We start from the raw sequence: 24919 nt of genomic DNA on the forward strand, positions 1-24919 counted from the left end.
TGGAAACCAGATTCAGAATTTCATCAAGAAGCTACCTGTAGATACAGCCATGTGAGGAGCAGGACCACCTACTATAACAGAATAAATCTATTGAGTTCATGGGGTCATGCCAAGAAAAACTCAAACACAACAGCAGCGATGTGTGGCTTTGAGTAAAACTATAAAGCCTAAAAAGAATTTAAGTCTGTCAGTTGATAATTACGTATCAATGCTTTTCATTTTACCCGTCACTGCATCTATGAAATTCTCTGTTTTAAAGCATGGCATGACAGTGGATGTCTGGTACCCAAGGCAGTACCATATCACCCCATTAGAACACTTCGCTCTCGCACTGCAGGCTTACTTGTTGTTCCTAGAATCCAGCTTCCAGTTTGGATTCGGCAGACAGACACTATCTCTACTTTTAAGATTAGGCTTCAAACTTTCCTTTTTGGTAAAGTATATAGTTAGGGCTGGATCAGGTGACCTTGAATCCTCCCTTAGTTATGCTGCAATAGGTGTAGACTGCTGGGGGATTCCCATGATGCACTGAGCATTTTCTTTTCTGTCATCTTTCTCACTCAACATGTGTTAACAGACCTCTCTGTATTGAATCATACTTGTTATTAATCTCTGTCTCTCTTCCACAGCTTGTCTTTTATCATGTCTTCCTTCTCTCACCCCAACCGGTCGCAGCAGATGGCCCCGCCCCTCCCTGAGCCTGGTTCTGCTGGAGGTTTCTTCCTGTTAAAAGGGAGTTTTTCCTTCCCACTGTCGCCAAAGTGCTTGCTCATAGGGGGTCATATCATTGTTGGGTTTTTTCTCTGAATGTATTATTGTAGGGTCTAACTTACAATATAAAGCACATTGAGGCGACTGTTGCTGTGATTTGGTGCTATATAAATACAACTGAATTGAATTGAAATGGAATGGAATGGAATATTGACTATGCTATTGATCCCACGGTCCAGGGAAAGGTCGTTTTCCTCTTTCAGATCACCTCTGACCTTAAACCTTAAAAGCCAGGTTTAGCTTTGAGCAAAGCAGCACTACGTCCTAACAGTCAGCTTCAAGCTCTGATTGAGACAGAGAGGAAGAAACAGGATCGACCTCACACGGTAAAGTAAAGATATAGGAGGGGAAAATGAGCAAGAAAAGATGGACTCATATATTTCTTTCTGTTAGTTTATAATGAAAATATAAAGAAACACAGACTGTAGACGGAGAACTGTGGCAAGCAGCAATGACATGGGCCACACTGATTCACCTCAATACAAAGGATTGAAAGGAAACAGTAAATGGTAAAAGTAAGATAAAAGTTGTGCTCCCAGTGATTTTTTTTTAAAGAATTATAAAACAACAAAATGACATTATACAGTACATAAACATGTACTTTTTCACAGATTGAAAGTCTTTTATGCTCTCATCTCACAAGCAGTTTTATAGAATAAATGTTACCAGTAAGCCTGGAAATCCATTGGGTCCAGGACGACCTGGAGATCCTCTGTCACCCTAATAAAACAAAGGAAAAAGAAAGCAGTACAACACATGCACAGTCATTATTAAATGCCATAAATGAAATATTGTTTAACTCAATACTAAAGCTTCATAAAAGCATTACACCAATGAATATTTCATGAAAGTGATGCAATATTAGAAAAAGGAAATAGCTTTTCTGGTTAAAATGAGAAATGTGGGCGGCCAGAGCAAGCAAAATAGGCAGTGATTGACCAGTTAGATATAAAATTAGGCATCAGTTAACACCAACGTGAACATGATCGCTCTCCTCACATCTCAGAATAGAGTTCTGGCTCATAAAAAGGATCTTATGTTGCCTGTTCGCGTCCATCCTGTTGTGGCTGTGGCCGGCTAATCCCGCTGTGTGCTACCTCAGCTGCCACTTGTTAAATCTGTTATTTATGTCGCTGTCATGGATGTGACTGAGTCCTGTTGTCAAGAGCTTGGCCATCTTAGAGGGGAGCAGCATTTTTGGTTTAATCCTGTGCTCACTCAGAGAAGACTCAGCTTACACTTGCTTGAGTTCAGTTACGATACTGCACACTTGACTTACACATACACAAAAAGAGGTAGCAGCGCAAAGTAAACAAGGGAATTACACTGTGATTCATCATTTGGACAGCTGAGTTGTTTCTTGCTAAACATTATTAGTAAGGACTGAAACATCTGTTTATTAATTCGCCATCACTTTTACAAGAAAAGCCCACACAGTGAAAATTCAGATTTAATGATATAGAGATCAAAATATTCTTATTTTGATTTTAAAAACCCAAAAAAAACTAAATAAAGGTAAGTTGAGCGTGCATATGAGAAATTAACTTGGCTAACAGATTTTAACCAGCATTTTTTCTCATTAAAACACCCCGATTTTTTATAATCGCAGTGCATGGTAGTGCAGTGACCTTTCTGTGCGTAATTTGAATGTTTTCTTCTCTTCAGGTGCTTCAGTTTTTTCTCATGGTCCAAAGACATGCATGGGTTATGTTAACAGGCAATCCTACACTGACCGTAGGTGTGAATGTGAGTGTGAATGATTGTCTGTGTCTCTGTGTTAGCCTTGTGCTAGCATGGAGACGTCCCATGGTTTCCTCCTGGTCTCATCTAGTGAGAGCATGCAGACAGTTCCTGGCCTCATCTAACCTACATCCAACACAACATCTCTGGGACATTATGTTTTAGTCCATCCAAAGCCGCCATGTTCCACCTCAGACTGTCGGGAACTCAGTGATGCCCTGATGCAGATCAGGGAGGAGATCCCCAGGAAACTATCCATCATGTCATTAGGAGCATGAATACCAGCATCCAAGGCCATACAGACTAATGAGTATCATTATGAATTGATGCAATGAGGTTTCTGCAAAATGGACTAGCCTGTTGCAACATTTCTTCACTTTCATGTTCACCAAACTGTCAAGATGCCCATAGATGGATCTACCCCAGTTCTGCTAACCCTAAATTTGCATCTGGGCAACAAAAAGATTTCCTTGCTATTTCCAAAATGTTTCCTCAGTGTTTTAAATAACTCCCAGCATTCCTTTCTTTTGTTGGCTCAATTTTGAACAGTGTGAAACAACACTCGCAGCTGCACACATCTTTAAGTCTCATGGAGGTACAAGAGTGATAACAGCACTGCACTACAAATGAACTTGTAAGTAATACTGGACGAACCCTACTGAAACTTCACATTAATCTGTTTACCCCAGCGAGGATTTAAAGAGAGCTTTGATACTTTGCTATGCGAAGCTCCTTAAACTTGAGGGAAGACGGATATGTTTGGATATTAATCACTTCAAAAAAATGTAGCAGTGCTTCTCAGGAATATCATTACTGTAATCATGTTTGAAGAAGAAAATGAGACAGAAGAGATGATAGACTAAGCAAAGGCCAGCCGTGATGATGTCAGACAAATCAGTGACAATAAAATGACTCAGAAATGCATAAAAAAGGCTTTAAAGTCAATGTAGAATGAATTCATTGGGATAAAGAAAACCATACCCTCAAAGTCATTGTTGCAGTATTTGAAAATGAATTTATGCTGAAAACGCCTCGTAAAATTAAATGAAAAATCTGTTTTTCATCATCATGAATGAAAACTGTTTAGTATTTTGTGACTTGTCACGGGCTTGCTGAATAATCTTTAGTACTCACTCTACTGTATGAACTGTGTCAACATTTTGGGATCATTTCACAACATTGAAAAGAAAAAGAAAAAAGAAAAAAAAAAGAATCCCACATCATAAACCAAAAGCTGCCAGTAAGTGAAATGGTGGGGGTGACGACTCGTGAGGTCATGAGACAAACATAGCAAAGAGCAGAGGGACAGAGAGCCGGACACAGAGACCAGTGGCAGATTCCTCACCTTCTCTCCTGGTGGAGCCTGACCTGGAGACAGCCCAGGGTCTCCCTTTGAACCCTAGAACAGAAACAGGGTCACAAGGTCATAATGTCAGGCACTCAGTGCATTTATAATCTATTGCTGACACGCACATCCAGATATTGCCACACCTCAAAAATAGTATACATAAAGATTCTGATTTTGAGAGGTCCAAAAATAAGTATGCAGAAAAAAAGCATGCATAACATGCAGGCTACAGTGCTTGATTACCTGATTTACACTGTATGTGTATAAAAATGTATGTGAACCCTTAAGATAGCTGTCAGCAAAAGGCTAGGTGGTGGCAACCAGAAAAACAATATTGGGGGTAAAGGAGTGAGTCTGATGCCGAATTTGATGCTCATCTCACATAAAAGACATCTGCAAAGACTTATAACAAAGAATGACTCATTAGATACATTCTGGGAAATTTAGAAGTAATTTTAAATCCTAAAAACTGAAAATCAGCTGAAGGAAGGAAGGAAGGAAGGAGCTGATTACCGCCTTTTTTCATTGGTCTGCATGCAGCATTTTGTATGGTATGAAAAAGCAAAGCATACCAAATTCAAAGCCATCTGGTGTAGGATGACAGTCAGAGGCTTTAACCTTCAGCCGGGGTTCATAAGTAATTTGACATCTTGATTGTTTTATTTATAATCTGCTGTAGCAGTGTAAAGAGGCAATTTTCAAAAACTTACACACATATCTGTGTAATAGACAAGCATCACCTGTGAGTCTTTGATGGGTTTAATGAAGACGAAACATACTGTAGCTCTTAGTCTGTTTTACTTAGTTAGTTGGTTATTAAAGTGAAAGAAACAGTTGACTCCAAACAAGCAGCTGGAGCAAAGCAGGGATTTCCAGAACAGCAATATTGCTCTTTAACAGCCAGAGGTCTCATGCCTTTCCTCCCCAGTATGAAATAGATTTAGGTCAGAACATCTTTTCTGTTGTGATTCAACTAAAAGTAATATTCTCCAGACAGCAGACAGCCTTAAAGATGCAATGCCAGTAGACTGTCACATAATTTTAGCGCCAATACTTAATCTGACATTCCAACTTGCTGTTGTCAACACTAAAGTGTCCTGGTGAGGAATAGTTAGCCATTCCTGCAAAGCAGGGGGAACAGCAATACAGCACAACATTTTGCACACTGTGAAAAATATTTGGGTTTGGATACTAAGAAAACGAGTGAGTCAAATATATTTTGTGACAGTTTAATAAATGTGTTTTACATGCATGATGAGCTGAACACGCATGACAGACCCTCTTTTTTAGAGACAAATGTACTGAAATGTGGAGGTGAACAGACAGGCACCAAAATGCTTTCAACTATACAAAGGGAATGTTGCTTCATTCTAACGTCACAATTTTCCATTCTTTGCATTATTTATTTTTATGTCATAGATCACATTGAGGAATGTTTCTACAACTGAACTATACCGGAGAGTAAGAGGAGGAACTAAATGTAAAGAAAACTGACTGAATTGAACCTGTTTGATTAGATTGTGTGATTATTCCAATGACTGGAAACCTACAAACATAAACAACCAGAAATCGGTGTCAGGAAGGCCATTCCAGAAACTAATTGGCGATATCTCTATAAAACTGCAGATTTTAAGATCAAACAATTGTACACAAGTAAAACTTCCCAGGGTAGCTCAAGCCCTGCCATGAACTGGAAACTCTTGGAACACCAGTGTCACTGTCCACAGTGAAGTGAGATTTACATCACAATAGACTGAAAGGCGACTGACATCTTCAAGCGTGACTGAAACTTGCTGCTGCCCACATGGAGAAGCTAGATATCTTCCAGAGAAATGTTTTAGGGTCAAACGACACAAACTTTGAGCGATTTGTCCACAGTTGAACGGCCTTCCTACAGCCCTGGTCTCAGCCTTATTAAACATTTGTAGACTGTGCTTAAAAGCAAGTCTGTGCCACAAAACCAACTACTGTAAACAAACTCTACCGAGCCAAGAAACATGGTCAAATATCCAGCCAGGATTATGCCACGAGCTTCTTAATGGCTACAAAAAGCATCTGGTTGATCTGCAACTTGCTAAGGCACATTTAATCCAATAATAATGGGGGTGCCTCTAAATACTTTTTACAGGAAATCCAAAATAAATTCAAACTTTAGCAGCAATTTCTTTTTCCAGACTTTCAAGATTTTGTAGTCATTCCACCCTGGACAAAGAACGGTTAAAAAAATAACAAACAAACACTAAAAGCCCCAAATCACCACAACATTCATTCCCACGATCGTTTTATGTAAACTTTTTACCACAACTGCATAAGTACCTGCCTTTTCTAAATCAGTTTGTGAATTCCCTTCTGTACGCATGATATCTTTATTTTAGCCTTCTCTTTGCATAAGTAACCTGTTTAAATGTGACTGGTATTCATTGTTTGCTAATAATAGACTGATGAGTGCCACATAAATGATGGTTGTGCCACTCATCACAACTTGGTTCAGAAGGAAAAGAAGATCATTTAAACCAGGGGTAGGCAACTCCAGGCCTCGAGTGCCGGTGTCCTGCAGGTTTTAGATGTGTCCATGATCCATCACAGCTTATTTAAAGGGCTAAATGACTCCTCAGCATTTCTGAAGTTCTCCAGAGGCCTGGTAATGAACTAATCATTTGATTCAGGTGTGTTAACCCAGGGTGCGATCTAAAACCTGCAGGACAGCGGCACTCGAGGCCTGGAGTTGCCTACCCCTGATTTAAGCGTTTTGGTAAATCCCATTTTTTACATTTTTCTTATCCGTCTACACTCACTGCAAATAAAGATTACCTGCCTGTGTTTTTAAGCATCATATTTCCATAGTTTTGACTGACACCCAATGAGGCATACAAAGGCTAAGCGAGTGAGAGAAGAGAAATCCTGCCATATCATAAAACCAGTTCCTTCCTGTTTAAAAAACAGTCGGCTGAGCATAAAGTCGACAGCCTGACAGGCTCTTTCAGGTTAAGGGCTTATCTTTATAACATTTCAGATTAGGCTTCAAAAATGTAAGATTGGCTCAGAGTCAGTAACCATATTCCCAGTGTCCTAGAAACAAAACACATTTCAACAAGAGATGTTTTCCAAAACTGAGACAAAGAGGTTCTCAGTCGCTTCCCTGCCTCCGCAAAGGGTTTCAGGGCTGAGAATGACTCACTGACCGGTCACTATGGTATTAGATACTCTTTTATTTTTCCACATGAGTGTGGGAGTAAACGCTGATAGAACAGAAAGCCGGCAGGTGGCCTGCTGTTGCATAATAGCTGATCAGTGGAATTTAGCCAAATCTCAGCGTCTCAGCAAGGTCAGAGGTGATACAGAATAAATCCACCTCTCTGTGCTGTTTCAACAATCAAGGAAGAAAAACAACATTTGGTAGTCTCATAAATAGAATTCTTCTCTCCGTGTACTAACAAAGTGAAGAGGCATTCGCTTGTCGGAAAGTTTGGCAATCAGCAATGAAGAGGGACGGGTAGGACAACCACTCGTGCTTCGCTTGACTCCTGTAGCGGGAGTGTTTGTTGATTGATTGCTTGGTCTTGGCAGCTACTCTGTGGGTAGACAGTAAGGAATACAGCCACCACAAACATGTGCATGGCGCTGCCCACATTCTCGCTCAGCCTTACCGATGTTTCTGGTCCTAAGCTGGGGAAAAAGCTTAGCAGTGACGCTTTCTGTTGGATTTCTTCCCCCTTTTTATATGAAATCAGTGCTATGGTTAATGAGCCAGGACTGGCACAATTATGCCCTGTGGTTAAACCCAAGGTAATAACGATCTAAGCTAAGGGTATCATTTAAACAAACAACCGCCTTTGTCTCCTCCTGGTGCACGGTGTCAATATACAGGCCTGCTATTATCATGCTTGCCTACATCTGGCTGTGTTTAATTCCTCTTGCACACACTCTCTTCTCTTCAGGGAACAGCATGTCAGTCGCTATAATTGATGCCATTTGCTATATAGTAAAAACTTTAACTACAGAAGAGTAAATTTCCATGAGTTTGCAGGATTTCTCAGATAACTAAGCCACTTAGTGACATCACTGCTGATGTGCTTGATTGATTTAATGTTCAAGGACGCAAAGCGCAGACTCTAACAACTGTGTACAACTATCCTTTAAAAACAAACTCTTGACATGCCTCTAACTGAACTAGCCATTATGTCAAGAAACACTGTGTGTGGCCTTGTCAGGAGAAGACAGCATGAAATCAGGACGCCGCACTGATGAATAGCATGATTAGATCTACTGCCAATAAGAATAAAAAATAAATAAAAATAAAAAATGGCAGGTTGAGTGTATTTATACAGTTTTTTGGTACAACTGTCTTCTCAACGTATTTTATACAATAACCCACATGCACTGATGGTGCATTAAAGCCAATTCCTCGTTTCAGTAGTTTCCTAAAGTACATTTTGAAAAGTCGGCTAAAACAGCAAAATCCGATCACTAAGCTTCCGATTAATTTACACCACACATTATTTCCTTATCCACAGCCACAGCCAATGGATTGAGCACCCCAACTACGAGAGCAGTGACGACATGGTTATCAAAACCCACTAATGTGACGAGTCCTTTTCAAACAAACCAGCACTTAGCCATGGGTTTTCCACTTCTTTACAAAACAAGGTGACTAAAAGCATATGGCTAGATCTTTTTAATGAAAGCGTGTGAAAGCAGAGTATAACTGAACAACATCCCTGGCCTGTGTGTTGGGTTCAGTGGTGCCCCTTGTGGCTGTGAGGAGACGTTCTCCACACCCATAGAGAGTGTACTAGCCAGAACTCTGTGTGGTACTCTTACAGAGTGCTGTTTATACATCCCACTCCTTCTCCTATTGGAGAATACTGCTCACCTTGGGTCCAGGTGGTCCAGGCTGTCCTGGTTTTCCATGTGGACCAGGGGGACCCTGGAACAGACACAGGAGAGAAACGTGAAATTGCTGTGCATTGCTGTCAACAGCTCAATTTGAGATGAGTTCAGAATAGTTACATGTTCCACAGCAATGTAAAATAAAAGTGATGAAACAAGAAAGTTGCACGAAGATATTGCAGTTTCTTCAGAAGTGCACACACCGTTAGATTTAAAATGAACAAATAAATCTATTCTATCACATTCGCCCTCAGTGCAAATCAGTATATCATGGAAGCAAACAGTTATGCAACCACATGTGCTTAAAGCTACTATTAAATCCAGTTCTTTGTACTGTTTAACGGCAAAGAAAGACACGGCTCAAAGTGGTCTAACTCAAAAAATGATCTTTAATTTTACATATTCCGGAATATGGAGACTGAGCAGAGAGACAACATCAACTTCAGTCTGAAAAAGGAGCCGCCAGTCTGATTATTTATATACTTCCTCTACACGTCACGCACACTTTAAGTTTCGATCAAACACTCTACTTAGTTTCACTTTCTGCCTGCAGCTCCTGTGCTCTGCAAAAGCATGCAGTTTCCTGTCAGTACTCTTGGCTCAGACTCTACTCAGAGATGGCCCTTTTAGACTATATTAAAAACAAGTAACAATAAGCACTAACAATATATTTATTTTATGACATTACATGTGCACAGTCAAATGCACACTCGCACATCCACCATAAATGCACTGCATTCCTCCACATCTGTACCCCTGCTGCTTACCAGGCTTTTCTGCACTACAACAAGAGCTAAAAAAAGAAGCTCCAACTTTTCAGTGCTGTGCCTAATGTCTTCTGAATGAAAGTGCATACTGTCAACTAAGGTCCACCTTAAAGAAACGCAACTCAGCAAGACAAAAGCTGCTATGATAATCAGCGCCTCTTCCCCCCAGCACAGCTTTGTTATAGGATACAATATCATCTTTCTGCACAAACACATCTGAGCGCTAATATGACATTAGCACCAGAGCTGCCTCTTGCACTTGCAGGCATGATAGTTCACACTAGTTGACAGCACTGACAACAACATCAGCAATGTCTGTAATTCATTATCCCATGTTGTCATGTCAAGGAGTTCATCTGACGAGGGACGGTTCTGGACCACAAAGTCCATTATCCTGTGCAGAAACAGCAGAGACACAGTTAGAGTGCGCTGCCCTCAGCTTTCCAACACATAATGGTCCAAAGCCTCGTCCTGTTTGGACTTTCGGACTTAGCCTACAGGGTGATAAGTATGCTCTGTACCAGCCATGTGTTTTACAATCCTGTAATAGGAGACATGTTTAACTGAATGCCACCTCTTAGGGTCTACAAGCCTGTCTGTCTTTCTTTAAGGATGCTTTTCATGCTGTTAAAATGCAGACTTAAGTTAAAACCTTCCCTTCAAGTGGAATCAGTCATCTGGCGTAACAGCAATGCCAAAACTGAGGCTCAGGCAAAACAGCACCAAGTCCTATGACATAGTTGTGAACCTTGCTCATCTTTTGCTGCAACTAACATCATGCCATCTGACCTAATGCTTCAACATCTTGGGGAACTATAAACTCCTGTATGTGAGTGTTGCATGTTGCCTTTTTGTCACATCTGAAAAACTGTGGCTAATCTTAGAGAGGAAATCATGTACACATAGGCACATAAGTATATCCACAGAGGGCCACTCGCCTAAATAAACTAACATGGTTTTACCCCATTCATAATCAATGCATTGGCGCTGACACTCGGGAGTCATTGCTTGATGTGGTTAAGAAGCAGGTGCTGAAATCTACAAGTAATCAACTTAATTATGCTAAATGTTTTCTTTAAGTGCAGCTGGTATTTCCATTCCATCAGTTAAATTAGCCATGATGATGCGTCTCCGCATGGTCGAGCAAAGACGGGACTGAAGTTATTCTTATTTATGACTTATTTATACCTTCCGTCCGACACTAAAAATAAAACACGCCTTGTTCTGTTTAAAAGATGCCTCCAGGGCCTGTGGCGTGATTGCGGCGTTGCATCATCAGCCTTAGCAGATGTATACAAAGTAGTCTTGAGATCAGAGTGGATTTAATCACACTAACCACAACACTGTCTGTCAGCACTGCTTTCCCGACGGTCGCAGATGTGGTGGTGACTAGCGGAAAAGCACAAGAGGAGTGATTTTGCAGAGATTACTCACCCGAGAGCCTCTTTTTCCTGGAGGACCAGGTAAACCAGGGGGACCAGGAGGACCCTAAACCAGAAAGAAACCAGAAATGTGGAAAGGAAGGAGACATAGATAGAGACAGGGAAGAGGGGGGAAGACAGTGCATTAATGGCAAGCAATAACATGTAGTTCACTGTTTAGGCATATTTGTGTAGAAGCTGCAAAGTTTAAAGAAAAGAGTCAAATGTTTGCATCTAAAAGCCCAATCAAGAAAGTCCTGATCAAGTAAAGCAAGTTACATTCTCATTATTAGACAGACACCGGTGTTCTCCGACTAGACTATTCCTAATCACCATCCAGTATATGCATAGAGTATACAGGGCTAAACAGCATTGAATTGGCCAAAATGGAAGCAGAACAACAAATCCTGCCTGTGCTTAGAAATCAAGAAGTTAAAGCAGTTAATAGGAAACATAAGCATGTGCATTCAGTTCTACTTTAAGTAACAAATGTAATTAAGGATATGATATTTTATCATTCAAGGTTTTGTTTTGTTTTGTTAGAAACTTAGTGAGCTCATACAGTCCAAATGTAGAGCCAGCTTTTTCTTTTATTTATTTGTTTGTTCATTTATTTAAAAAATGTGCTCTTTCAAAATTCTCTTACATCCTGTTTATCAAATGCTTCACATTATAAGCCAAATGTGTGGAAAGGAGTTTTAGAAAATTTAAGTAGAAACCAGAAAATCCAACTTAGGCTGAGGTCTGGGCTTTGACTGGATCATTGAATCACCTTCATTCTTTTTTTCACTTTATGTTGTAGACTTGCTGCTGTGCTTGGCATCATTGTCCTGTTATGACCCAGTCTCAGGCTTTAGCTGTCAAACAGAGTTGACAGTTGACTAGAATACTTTGGCATACAGAGGCCTTCAAGGTCAAATCATTGACTGCAAGGTCCCCAGCATTCACCGTCTCCTCCACCGTGCTGACAGTCCAAAGACTGTCCAAAGGACTTTGTTCCAGGATTCTTCTGGTTTATTCAAACACACCTTTGAGAACCCCAGCTGTGCTGCCATGTTCGTTTTAGAAATAAGAGACTTTGTCTTAAACAAGCTGTACTTGTTCAGTCCTTTTCGATATATACTATAACCATGAGATTTAACATGCTAACTGGCACCTCTGGTGTCTGAGATGTAGCTCTTGGGTTTTTTGCAGTTTCTCTGAGCATTGCAAGGTCTGGCCATGAGGTGAATTTGCTGGAACATGGGGGAAATTGCGGTCTTGTGTAGTCTTGAAAGCTCTAGACCAGCAGACTGCCAAAACCTCTGCTTTTCTGCTAAAGATGCGCACACTTGCTGATAATCGATCAATCGAGCACATTTCATTATTAGCACCTAGCTGCTACCTTCCATCTATGGAAGGAATAGGGTGTACTTAGTTTTTAACAGGGCTGTGTGCCAGACATATGCACTAAATTCACTCTGTTTAGCTGTGTAGAAAGAGTTAAAATGTTTTGGGAAAAGGTCAGAGTCACATGTAAGAAATACTTGTACACCATTTCCTTCTCTCCCCCAAAACAATGTTAATATTCCCAAAACTAGATGATAATGCTGTTTACTGTTCAGTGTTTTTAGGGCACTCTGGAGCATCTCTTGTCAGAGAAGTAGATGGGCAGAGAGGGATACATAAATAAAGAAACAGCTGTTTGTTCCTCCAGACTCCCACATACAGAGACATGGAAAGTGTGAGCACACCACCGCCTTCGCCACAACAACAGGGCCTAAAGAAACGGAGGCACTGATCGACTAAAATGACCGTATTCAAAGGCTTCATCTGTGCTGCCAAGATAGGGGTCAAATATTCAACAGTGTCCAGTGAAAAGGTCAATTTTCTTGAAAGTTGAAGGGCAAAATGAATCTTCTTTTGAAGAACTCTTTTTAACTGCTGCACTGCGATAAAGTTGAGTTGATTCACACAAACCAATGTACGTTGTTTACACACAGCAACTTACTTTCAAAGGGGAAGGAGGAAATAAATGAGTGAATTTCACTCCAGTCCTGTATTTTATTTTTTTAATTGGCTGTATTTCAGTGAAAACAATTTTTTATGTGTTTGTTATAGTTTATGCAAGTCTTTTGTTTATACTGCTGTTGGCCAGGACACTCTTTGAGAATCGGATTTTCTTTTATAAGAGTCATTTTTCCTGAATAAATAAAGTTATAATAAATTAATAAATAAAATAAATGAAGATTTGGTGAGATTCCTTTATTCCCGAGACTCGAGTTCTTGTTTTGGGATTGTTGTTTTTTTTAATTTCTAAGAGCTATTTGGGATAAGCTGGACCTGATAAATACAAAAACCAAGCATCAGCTTTGATTTCAACTTTCATATATTTCAATATTAACACATGGAATAGCTAAAAGCAAAAAAAAAAAAAAATGTATAAAGAGACATTGGACACAACCAGTGACCTGTTCAGGCCAATCAAACACATGAAAGCAGAACAGTACAACAGCATTTCAGTGTTTTACATTGCAATACCGTATAAGCATAAAGACACCAAATATCAATATCTTACACACGCAACAAATATAAAGTGTACATTTTATCAGACCACCAGATGGTGCTGTTGAGTGCTGTTTTTCTAGAAAGGTCAGCCGGTAATGATCAGCATGTGGGGCCAAGTTAGCAAACCAGAGATGTGGGCAGAAAGAAATTATAAAAGCACGTTGCCTTTTAAACATATACTGTAGGCGCACTGGATTATAAGGCGCATTACGCAAAACAAAACAGTCAGATAAGTCAAATTTTACTCAACTCATTCTTCTTGCTTCCTCCACATCCGCACCATTGTTTCATTAATGTTGAATTCTCTGGCAGCTGCTCTGTTCCCAAGTTGTTGCAGTATATTAATGACTAACCTTGTATTGTGGATGGATTATCTTAGTTGTTCTCCCGACTGAAGTTTGGTCCGTTTACAGCATCCTGCCATGCGATTGCATTTGTCTCTAACCATTGGGAACCTTCATGTTAATTTTTATCGAGTGGAAAAAAGTTAGCGTTCATCCTCCAGCTTCACTGTGTTTATGTTATGCCAACATAGCTGTGTCACTAGCGATCACGTAGCTCATCATTATATACCAGCTAGTCCAACTTCAGTAACCCTACAAATGTCACTGTTGTTTCGTTTTCTGTCTTCATTTATGTCTGAAGTGACAGCAGAGCTGTACGTTAAATATTTTTCACAAATCTCTCAGTCAGAACATGCTATATCATGTTTAGGTGGAAACTAGGAGCTAACTTCCTGCTAACTTCTAACTCTGTTAAGTTTAATAAATTCTGTTTTCATTTCATGACAGAATTTAGACAGTTTTTAACTCTCAGTGATGCCGCAGTGTTCATTTGACTTTGGGACCTGAGTTTGACCCAGGTTACTCCACGAGGCTCCTGACTATGGTAGCCGTAATGCTCCAACAATCCATCAAGCTTCATAGCTTACCAAAGTCATACTAAAACATTTTTTGATAGATTTTTGAGCGCCATGTACCACATAAGACTGGTTTGGGGTCAGTAAGCATAACCAGAATTCATACATAAGGTGTACCGGATTATAAGGCACGCTGTCGATTTTTGAGAAAATTAAAGGATTTTAAGTGCGCCCTATAGTCCGAAGAATACAGTAAAGGTTTTTTGTTGATTTTTTGTTTTTTAGCAAAGCCCGGACCAAAGACGTTCGTATGGAAGTAAAATATTCTGGGAATACTAGAATAAAAAGGTTTATGTCATGCAACATCATCTTAAGGTCATAGGCAAAGGAGTAGCAAAACTGACAGTGATTTAGCTCAGCCAAAGTCCAGCCAACCCCGTGGCCCACTTAACTGAACAAAGCTACATCCTAATTCAGAACGAGCTACAAAAACAATGCAATCCATAGCCTACTCCATGCGCAACTACCCACATCCATACGTGTTGCAGAAAGCAGGGGCCTTTGTTACGTGCTCATGACACCCAACCTCTACAGAGAAGTGAAGTGTAAAGCTGATGAAAGTCCGAGTATAGTAGTCAAGACAACATTAACTTCCGACACATGCTGTGGAGTTCCATGTTACTATATTAGCTCACTGTCTCGAAGAGGACTGGCAATCACAGTCTCATTTTCAAATACCTCTAACAGCAGAGTAGTCCAAACTTGCACAACTCCAACTGAAATAACTGCAAACTCCTAATATTCTCAAAGTGCTTTTATTGTCAGTGAAAAACTTGGTTTCCTTCTGAAACTTCAGAGAACGCTAAAAATGATAATCTCCCATCACTCCTCAGAGCTTGGGCATGACTTTTGCAGTGGGGTCAACCTACTCATAATGTTGTGTCATTAAATTGGGCCAATATTGAAGCAGTTAGTCATTTTAAATTGGGGGTTTTTTGTCACTGTGAGTAAAAGAAATCATATACATCATATTATAGACAAAGGGGAAAGTAAGACACGCTTTCTTCTGCTGCTTCTTTGCTTGTTTTGAATTTTCTTAATGAAAAAAAGTGCAAAAATGCTAAAGCACAAATTAAAGGGAGTGCAGGAGGCCACCTGTACTCGTCCAGTTATGTGGCTGAAAAACTGTGAAATACTTCCCTTGAGGAAACAGGCCAGCTTGTCTTCAAGTTCAAACAAAGAGCTAGCCACTGACCTTCAGCTGACCCAGCATTCAAAACATGCCTGCATCTAAGCGGTCAGAGTAGCCAAGACACACAAACTGTCAAAGATAACAGCACCGAAGGACAAACATTGCGGCTAATTAAACATTTTTGCCAAAATACGATCCGCTGGAAAAAACCCTGTGGCTTAAACTGTGTCATGTTCACAATGCTCGATTATGCCTCGAAAAATGATTTTCCCATAGAACTAAAGTCCATCTTTAATTCTGTTTTAAGGCAATTTTAGTTTCTCTCCAAGAAAAGAGCCTGTCCATGACAGGACACTGGAAGCACATCTCAAGTCATGAGACAATGTTAACCATGTTAGAAGATTCTCCCTTGGGTACGAGAGTCATAACATTTGGTTAATGTTTGGTCTCCTGAAAGGAAACAAGGGTAGGAGAGCGCGAAGATGATATGGACAAAATGTGTTTCCCTCCAAACATTATTGAGAAAGAAGTATAGCAGCATGGGAGTGTGATTTTGACAAAATACCGCAGTATAGCTCAATTAGGCTCTGGGACATGTAGATAAATTGAAACAACGATGCTGGATAAGATGTGTCTCTCCCTACAGGTCTGCAGGCGCTGTAAGTACGGAAAGATGAATCCAGGCATTCTGCATCATTATACACTCACATGTTTATACCGAGCACCAAGAATGCCTAACACATCTCACACATGGAAACATAAGCCACACTCATGAACTACAAGTGTGTCCAGAGCCACTAGCTTACATCATGGCCTGGATCAAGTGCTTTTTTTTTCTTCTTCTTTTGTTTTTAAATCCAGGGGTATAGCTCCAGTCCTCCAAAGATTTATCCTCTGACATAAGAGCAAAAATACCTAGCAGTACTTAACAACTTGTAGATACAGGGAAAAAAGCACACTGCTTGGACATGCCATCACCTTTAAATCACTACATTTCACTGCCAAAACATTTTGCATGTCTCCTGAGTGTAATCAAGCCACATTGTGGCTCACTCAGAATTTGACTCTAAAATATACATAGCAGTGCACTGGTTTGCACATCAGTGCTCTCTATAAGCTCTAATTCTCTGCTTGTGATTCACAAATTCAGTCACTTACCGGAGGACCAGGCTCTCCTTTGGGGCCATGTAAACCATCTTGGTAGTCATAGAACTCTGGCTCCTCGTATCCATAATCATACTCTCCCATGTCTACGTCATCATAGCTGCCATCCAAATCATGCTGCTCTGAGGTGTCCACCTGATTCTCCCTGTACAAAGTAGTGCTATTGGCTCTCAGGTGAGTCTCTGGGAAATTTTGGCTTGTGGAGCCAGAGTCCCTAGAGCTTGTGATGGAGTTGTTCCTGAGTTCTTCCTTTAGTTGGCTCTGTCTGACCAGGGAAACAACACCTGTAGTGGCATCCGGACTTGGCTGTTTTCTGGAATTTCTCTCTTCTTCTGTGCTGTTTTCAGAGTGTTCAGTGTCCTCCTGGGGCGTAGTGTCTTTAGCCAACACATTTTTGGTAGTGGTGGTTGTTGTGCTATAGGCAAAACCCAGAGCTGCTTGACTACTTGGCGTAGTTACGGTGGGGCTATAAAGCTGGAGTGATGATGTGGCAGAGTGGGATAATGGTTTCAATGTGGAAATGTTTTCTTGGTCCCCCAGATGAGGTCGTATTGGTGGGCTCAGAGTTGAATGTTGCGTGACCAAACGATCTGGGGATAGTTTAATGGCTGCTGTAGATCCGATGGGTGTATTTTGAGTAGCTGCTACTCCAAGAAGAGACTTTGTCAAATGGCTAGAAGGGGGGTCATTCACCACAATATCCGAATCAGAATGTGGGAAATGTAATCGGTAAGTGTCGGCCAGCCGGCACTGTTTTTTAAGATATTTGCAGTAGTGCGCGGCAGCTTGGGCTGAGGGATAGATATCCAGTTGGCAGACTTGACCACTAAATGGTGCCGCCTTGGAGTTCATCCTTCCCAGAGTGAAGACACCCCCAGATTCCCCCAGTGTTTGAGATCTCCCCAGGGTTTGCTCCCACTGTTGCACCCCTCCACAATTCGCATAGAAGGACACTGAACGTGCACGAACCCCAACAGCAAAAGGGTGCAGCCGCCCATCCTGCCAGTTGTAGTTGAAGTAGATGGAGGCTTTCTCTGCAGTATAAACCACCACTCTGCGTGGCAGCAACTGAATGCCAAAACGCAACCGGTCCCTCCCGTCCTTGATACTAAAAAGAAATGCATTGTTTGCTCGCCAGGAGCTTAGGCTAACTATAACGGAGAACTCTTCGCCAAATTCTGAAGGGAATAGATTGGGCACTGGCGCCTCATAGAGGGAGTTTGAGTCGAGCAACACCCCATATCCAGAAAAGGGGCCATCGAAAGGTGAGGGAACATTTGCATAAGTGGGAGGCTGTGAGCTTGTCCTTTCGTAGGTATCGTCTGTGTGGCTTTGAGTTGTAAGCCCCAATCGATAAAGGATATCCACTCCTAAAGGACAGAGACAGAAATATTTATAAGATTAATATGCTGAGAATGAATTGCACAATTTTATGAAAATGTACAAATCGCAAAAATGTTTCAAAACAGTTTTAATACATTCAATTGCAGTTCAGTCAAAGCTGGCGGTCCAACACCAGGTTACATTGACATTTCAACTTAAATTCCTAATAAAAACCTTGTTTATTTCAAGAATTAAAACTGAAACCTGCTGAGAATATATCTCTGATACAAGAAGAGTGGGGAGTTAACTTATTCAGCAGGTACTAAAAGCCTGCATTTTTACTTGCATCGAACTATTTTATCGGTAGGACTTTTGCTGATCTATTGGCATCGGCATTTACAGAGCTTAAAAAAAATGTGTCATGTGACGCTAATAAAAAACTGAATTCACATTTTTATACTCAAATTTTAGCCAGCAGTCTGGACTTAATTGAGCATAACATTCAACCGCTAAAGTTAATTTTTCTGTTCTGGAATACAACTTAATAACTTTCACTTTGCACCCTGATGATTTGGTAACACTTTGCTTTAGCACTTTTTTCTGTTTTTTGTAAAACTGCAAATTTGGAAGTTCATGGATAACAACAATTATATTTTAGCATTAAAAACACATTTTCAAACTTGCAGTAGACAAACCATTACATAAAAAACATAAAGGAATTACCAAAACTTTTAATATAGGGCAGCTGTGGCATAACCCTTAAATTGGATGGCGGGCTAAAAGTAAAGAAAAAACAGGATGATGAGTCTTTAACCACGTTATCAGTGCTAATTTAGTGTAATCTGACCACCAGAGGGCACTCTGCAACGTCCCTGTTGGTAGCTGATCTGAGCAGAGTTAGGCAGAGAGTGCACGAATAAAAGTTAACTTAACAAATGTTAATAAAACCTTTTTATGCTTTGTGTGTCAGTACAAAAAGGGAAAAAATGCTATTGGCCAGTATATCGAAAAATCTATTATTATATCATCAAATATCGGTATCAGTTTTAAGTCCTATATCAGCCAGCCTCTTTTTTATATATTATTCCTTTCAAAACTATTTAAGAATGCAAACCTTGATAGTTCTCTCTTTTAATAATACTGAGAAAAATATTTGCATTCGCATTTACAGATTCACAAATAAAAATGAAATGATGAAAATCTTCTATAGATGCCTAAACATGTTGCTCATGGACAAAAGATTTTAATTCGATGGCATTAAATATGAAATAATTACAAAACTGTTATTTTTTTTGACCAAATAATCAGGCTAAAACACAAGGAGTGACATCAGGAGTGAAAAGAAGGGACTGGAGAAGAAGTGCTTATCACATCATTGGAAGTGTCCCAGCATCCAGAGCCTGCAGCAGCGGAACTAACAGATGCTTTTGGGGTCATTTGATCCAGCCCTAACTAGAGATACTGCCTGTACTGAACCCAAACTGGGACCGGACAAGAGTTATTTTCTTTTTGAAGTTAAATGACTAAGAAAAGTTAGTGAGCCATTAGGGCCATGTAACAATGTCAGCATGATGCCAATGATCCAATCCATGTTTTTCAAGCAACAGAAATGCAGCTGTAGCCCAGATGAGAAGCAGGGGCAAGATAAGCATGTAAGCAGAATACAGGAAACTCCTCCTCCTTTTTGAACTTGCATACAGAGCACATTCTGTCGAGCTTTGCATTCAAAAAACACAGCAAACTGGCGATGATACATGTCAGTACATGATTGTGATTAAAGGATGCTGCACACATAATTCAACTTTAAATATCAACTGAATTGCAAATGATGGCCTCACTTATTTGTGTACATGCAAGAGAAAGCATGGAGGTATCTGTTAGTGCACTGGCAGACGAAGACAGCAGTCACACAGAAGCGTTTGTTCAGTGTTTAGATCTCAGCAACAGTTTGACAAACTACGTTCCACTGAAGAAACGACTCCACCGTATTTGGGAATACCAGCTTGATAGACGGGCCAGTTAATGTAGAATTACTGTGAGTGGAAACAAAAAACAAACTAAACCAGTGTCCACATATTATAGTATTGTCTTCTTAAAGTGTTATAAGCTTTTTTTAGTCTGAAAAAGAGAACTGAAGAGTGGGGTCTGTGCTTGTTGCTACTCGGCATATAGAAAAGGCATCAGAATCAATTTCCTGAGAGAAAAAGTGGGATCAGTACACGCCTGGAGACACAGACATAAAGTGCATCCTTCAGAACATTCTGTATACCCTTAATAACTCCATGCTCTATACGCTTGCTATCGAAAAGACTTCGGTGAAGAGTTAGAAAAATACGAAAATCCTAAACTGAGCATTTGACCTCTAGAGGTGTGAATATGTAGATGCAGGGAAATAATGATCTTTTTAATGTTTGAACTTTGCCCATAATGTTGTAGTCAGGTTAAAAAAAAAGTGCACCCTCTTTCAACACTAAGGTTTAAGATATAATAAAAATTTGATAGTTCTTAGCAGGTATTGGAAAAGCAATAAAACATGATATATTACACCACGTTATTATTCATGTAACAAAAACTAAGCCAGCATGCTGAAGTAAGTACACTGCTTCCATAGGAACTGAGAGGGTTAATAGCAGCTAATCAGATGCAATTGATGATCTGAACAGCAACAAGTGTGAGTACCTCTGTGAAAAGCAGATGTTTTGGCACTTTGTAGGTCTTTAGCATTCAGGTGTGTTAACACATTGCCAAGGAGGAACGACATCAGAAATGATCTTAAATGAGCAATAGTCAGTGCACCAGTTTAGCTAAGAGCGTGAGCATCCACATGCTGCATGGCCAGAAAGCAGCAGGTTTGAGTCGGACCGTGGCCCTTTGCCGCATGTCTTCCCCTCTCTCTCTCTTCCTGAGTTCATCTGTATTTATTATCCAATAGAGGCAAATAGCCAAACATTTTAAAAATATATGTCAGTAATTGCTGCTGCGCATCATTCTGGGAAGGGTCTTGAGGTAATTTTCAAACAAATGTGTGGAATCCATCTTCCCAGGAGTGGATAAATACTCCTGGAGGTCAGTCTGTGCAATGCACAGAGAAACTATATAGACCTCGGTTAGTGTGTTAAATTTTACAGTTTATGACAATACAATTAGAAAAAGACTGAAGAAATATGGCTCGCTTGGAATGGTTTCAAGGAGAAAATGTCTTCCCGTTAAAAACCAAAGTTTCATCTGAACAAAACGCAAGACTTCTGGACCAATGTCTTTTGGCCTTAACGCACAGTACCACATTTGGTGTGAACCAAACACAGCATATCAGCACAAACTTGTGTAAGGGTGATGATTTGGGCTTAATTGACCAAAACTAAACAAGAACGTTCAGGAACCTCGATTTCCATGAAGTTCTTGTCTTGTTCTTTTAGTCAACCATGAACTCTAGAGCCCAATGCAGGCCAACTGCCTAACAACCCAATATTGCCTCCCACTATGTCGTGCAACAGAATAAAGGCAGAGCAACAAATCTACTACAGAATGGCTGAAAAAGAAAAAAATCAATGTTATGATGGGACCATAAAAGAGAATAAACAAGGAACTGAAGCAACATTGTAAACAAGGTCGGGCCAACGTTCCTCCACACTGATATGAGACTGAGCTCCTGAATCACAGGGTGCACTTAATTTTTAATTTTGTTTCATATACATGTGCTGTCGTTTATCTCAGCTTGTATTTACCTCATTCTAAGACCTGTTAAGAAGCAGATGAAACCCATTTCTGTCATACTGTTTGGGTGCCAGAGCAGAGGTAAAGAAAAGAAGACTACAGAGATAAAGACAATGTGCTTTCACAGCATTTTTAGTCATGCAGCTCTGATAGGAGGAGTATCTGTCTGCAGAAGATCTGAGCGCTCACTGTGATGTCCTCCACATTCACTGCCTGAGGTAACGTCAGACGAGATCCCAATTAATCTGTCTCATACGTTAAGACAAGGTGCTCTTGCGCTGTCTGTTCATTCCTCCTCCCCTCATTATGATGGATTGATTCTACTTGGAGCGGGCCATCACGTATCACCCGTGATACGTGGGGACATGGCGTTGCATGATGGCATAAGGGGAGGGACACTGCAAGAGGCAGTAGACAAGGCACATAAACAGTCTATGTGAGGACTAATCATGAGGTCAGCCTTAGATAAGACAATACTGCAATAGTGGAACAGACCCCAGGATATGACATATTTTTATATTATTGCTTCAGTGCCTAATTCAACAAGACTTTACTCTTTCAAGAAAGTCAGACTCAGGGTGAGAGATGAGATTATAGTTAAAAGATCCCAAATCAATGTAGATCCACTGATAGAGCAGAGCCCAGCAAAAATAACAACTCTATCTATGATCACCTTCTAACTTCAGCTCTTCTCACCTCCAATTCTTCTCATCCTTGTTGCTCTGTTTAAAAATAAAGATGAATATCACTTCACCCCCAACACCTGACCAGGTGAGGCACAGCTGCCAAAACATGCCAAGCTAAGATTTCCTCTTCCCATTGTATGTGCATTTCTGCCATGTACTTTACATTATGGGTGTATTTAGTATTTTCATTGATGGACCATAGAGATGCGAGCACTGAGTCAAAAATGTAGCAGGAGGGGAAAAAACAGAGAGGGAGGAAACAAAGGTACAACGGTTATTTATGCTGCTTTTAAATGCATAACATGCCCGCTCTTGCTCTCAGGGCCATGGCAAGGAAGAAGGTTAAAAGTGATCAGAAGAGCAGCTAAAGAGGAATTCCTGTGTGCACTTGCTGTTCCTATATGTACTGTATGTGCTCCAAGATAAAAGCAGAAATAGGGTGTGATGTGGTTGAGCTGTATTGTGAACAAGGCATCGTAAACATTAGAGGAGTTCTGTAGGAACCGTTCTGAAGGATCCCAGTTAACGAGTTCTTTAGGATCCCTAAAGAGTTTGTGGCATCAGCCGATGTAATTACTGGAAGCATTACAAGAATGAGTAGTTTGATGTGCATTTAAGCCACTTCCAGTGGTTTTATTTCATCTTAGCTTCTAACTTTTCCAGGAAAGATATGCTTACAGTGTAAATGTAAAGATACGCTACTTAAAAACGCATGTAATCCTAGTCTATGTGTTCTGATAGTAACCGTGTTTCTTTTCATTTAAAAATATGTTAATAGGAGAAGAATGACGCCAAAGTTTGCATATGTATATATCGGTTCTCATATATTGGTTTGTATATGGCTCATTTATTGACGATACTTACATTTTTCTGAGTAACAGTTCAATTCAAATTGATTTTATTTATATAGCACCAATTCATCACAACTGTCGCCTCAAGGCTATAGGAAGAAAAATCTTTTTTCTTAACAACTGTGTGTCAGTTTATATATTCTGTATTTATTTCCTGTTTCTGTCATTCTGTCTTGCCTCTGTTCTTTAGCATTTTGGTCCCATTTCTGCAGCTGCTGCTGGACTTCTTCTTTGACTATTATTGTGCAAGCCATAAAAAGATTCAACAACTCTTTATCCAGCTAGTTGCGATCAGGAACTGGGGCTGCTGCACTGAATGGGGGGATCCAGCAATGTCAATTAGCGAGTGCTAATCACTGCTGATTCTGTGTCTAGCCTACATTGAAATAAAAGTTTATATTTGAGTTGTTGTGTTTTGTTTTGTACTTAATGACTTTAAACTCACAATGCAATATGTAGCATGCTGTCTTGATTTAACATTTTAGTTTTAGGACCAAATATACCCGGCTACCTGCCATCACCAAGTACCAATATGATGTCAGTGTTCTCCCAAGAATTAAAATCTCCACACCATATAACATGGAATTTATTTGAAATCTCAGTCAGGAGGTTTTTATGTCAGGTAACAGGAGGCTAATGTTAAAACAGAGTCACTGACAAGCCATGAATGCAATAAATAGCAGACACCCCACTCACTTAATGTGAATAACCTGGCTCACACCTGATCGGCTTCAATAGGGCCCCTGCAAGTGTTACATAGCATCACTTTTCTGTTATTGATTTGAGTGGGGTACAGACAGGAGCTTTTATACCGTCTATATGACAAATGTCAGTGAGTCACATGTCCTAGTGACAAGGGGGGGGGGGGGGGGGGGGCGGCATCTAATAAAATGCTTTCATATAAAAAAAAAAAAAATGCTGACTTTTAGTCATGCATAAGTGTTCTGTTGCTTACCTTGAGCTGCGTAATCTTCTCCAGAGAGTGCTGCTGAGCATACTGACAGGAGCAGGAGAAAGTTCCACCTAGATGGACAAAACAAAGATCAGTTTCATGACTAGTTGTTGGGTTTGTCTCTCTGACACTTTTTAAACATACAGTCACATCTTTATTTAATAAAGATACACTAACTGATGCTAACAGCGGAGCATGGCCATTTGTAATTAGCATGGCTGTGAATGCTTATAGTTAAGGTGATCAGGCGACCCTGAACTCTCCCTTAGATATGCTGCAATAGGCCGAGGCTACTGGGGACTTACCATCATACAGAGTGTTTCTTCTTAAGTCACCTCTCTGTGTTTATACAGCACTTTGCATTTAATCGCTAGTTGTGTGGATGCTTTAAGCATCCACACTATTGAGTTCCTCTTGGGACTTCCGTACACTTTTTGGCACTTAACTACTTCCGCAATTTTCAGCCGATTTTCACCGTTCAAATTTTAAACTATTCTGCTATTTCTGCTAATGTGTGCTATGTCTTTTGGTATTTTTCACTATTATACTTTTTAAAATATTAAGCTTAATTTGTCCCATTGAAATGAATGGGAAACTTCTGCAATTCTGCTAAAATTTGCTTGTTTCTGAAACTTAACTACTTCCTCATATTTTCACGTAGAACAAGCATTCAAACTTTAAAATGTTCACAAAT

At 40.1% G+C, this 24919-nt stretch overlaps 1 protein-coding gene across 1 annotated transcript in view; it reads right to left on the reverse strand.

Annotated features, from left to right (window-relative positions):
• Positions 1-24919, reverse strand: part of col24a1 (collagen type XXIV alpha 1) — an 88610-nt gene that overhangs the window by 53571 nt on the left and 10120 nt on the right. Inside the window, exons 2-7 of the mRNA XM_085251276.1 lie at positions 24229-24296; positions 16694-18069; positions 10951-11004; positions 8733-8786; positions 3857-3910; positions 1438-1491 (exon numbers count right to left, since the gene is read on the reverse strand). Coding sequence (XP_085107402.1) covers positions 1438-1491; positions 3857-3910; positions 8733-8786; positions 10951-11004; positions 16694-18069; positions 24229-24296 — 1660 coding nt within the window. The remainder of the gene's footprint in view (positions 1-1437; positions 1492-3856; positions 3911-8732; positions 8787-10950; positions 11005-16693; positions 18070-24228; positions 24297-24919) is intronic.

The sequence above is a fragment of the Mchenga conophoros genome, linkage group LG17 (assembly GCF_057382185.1).
Source record: "Mchenga conophoros isolate Kocher_MC1m ecotype Shallow Benthic linkage group LG17, M_conophoros_male_GT1.1, whole genome shotgun sequence".
NCBI lineage: Eukaryota > Metazoa > Chordata > Actinopteri > Cichliformes > Cichlidae > Mchenga > Mchenga conophoros.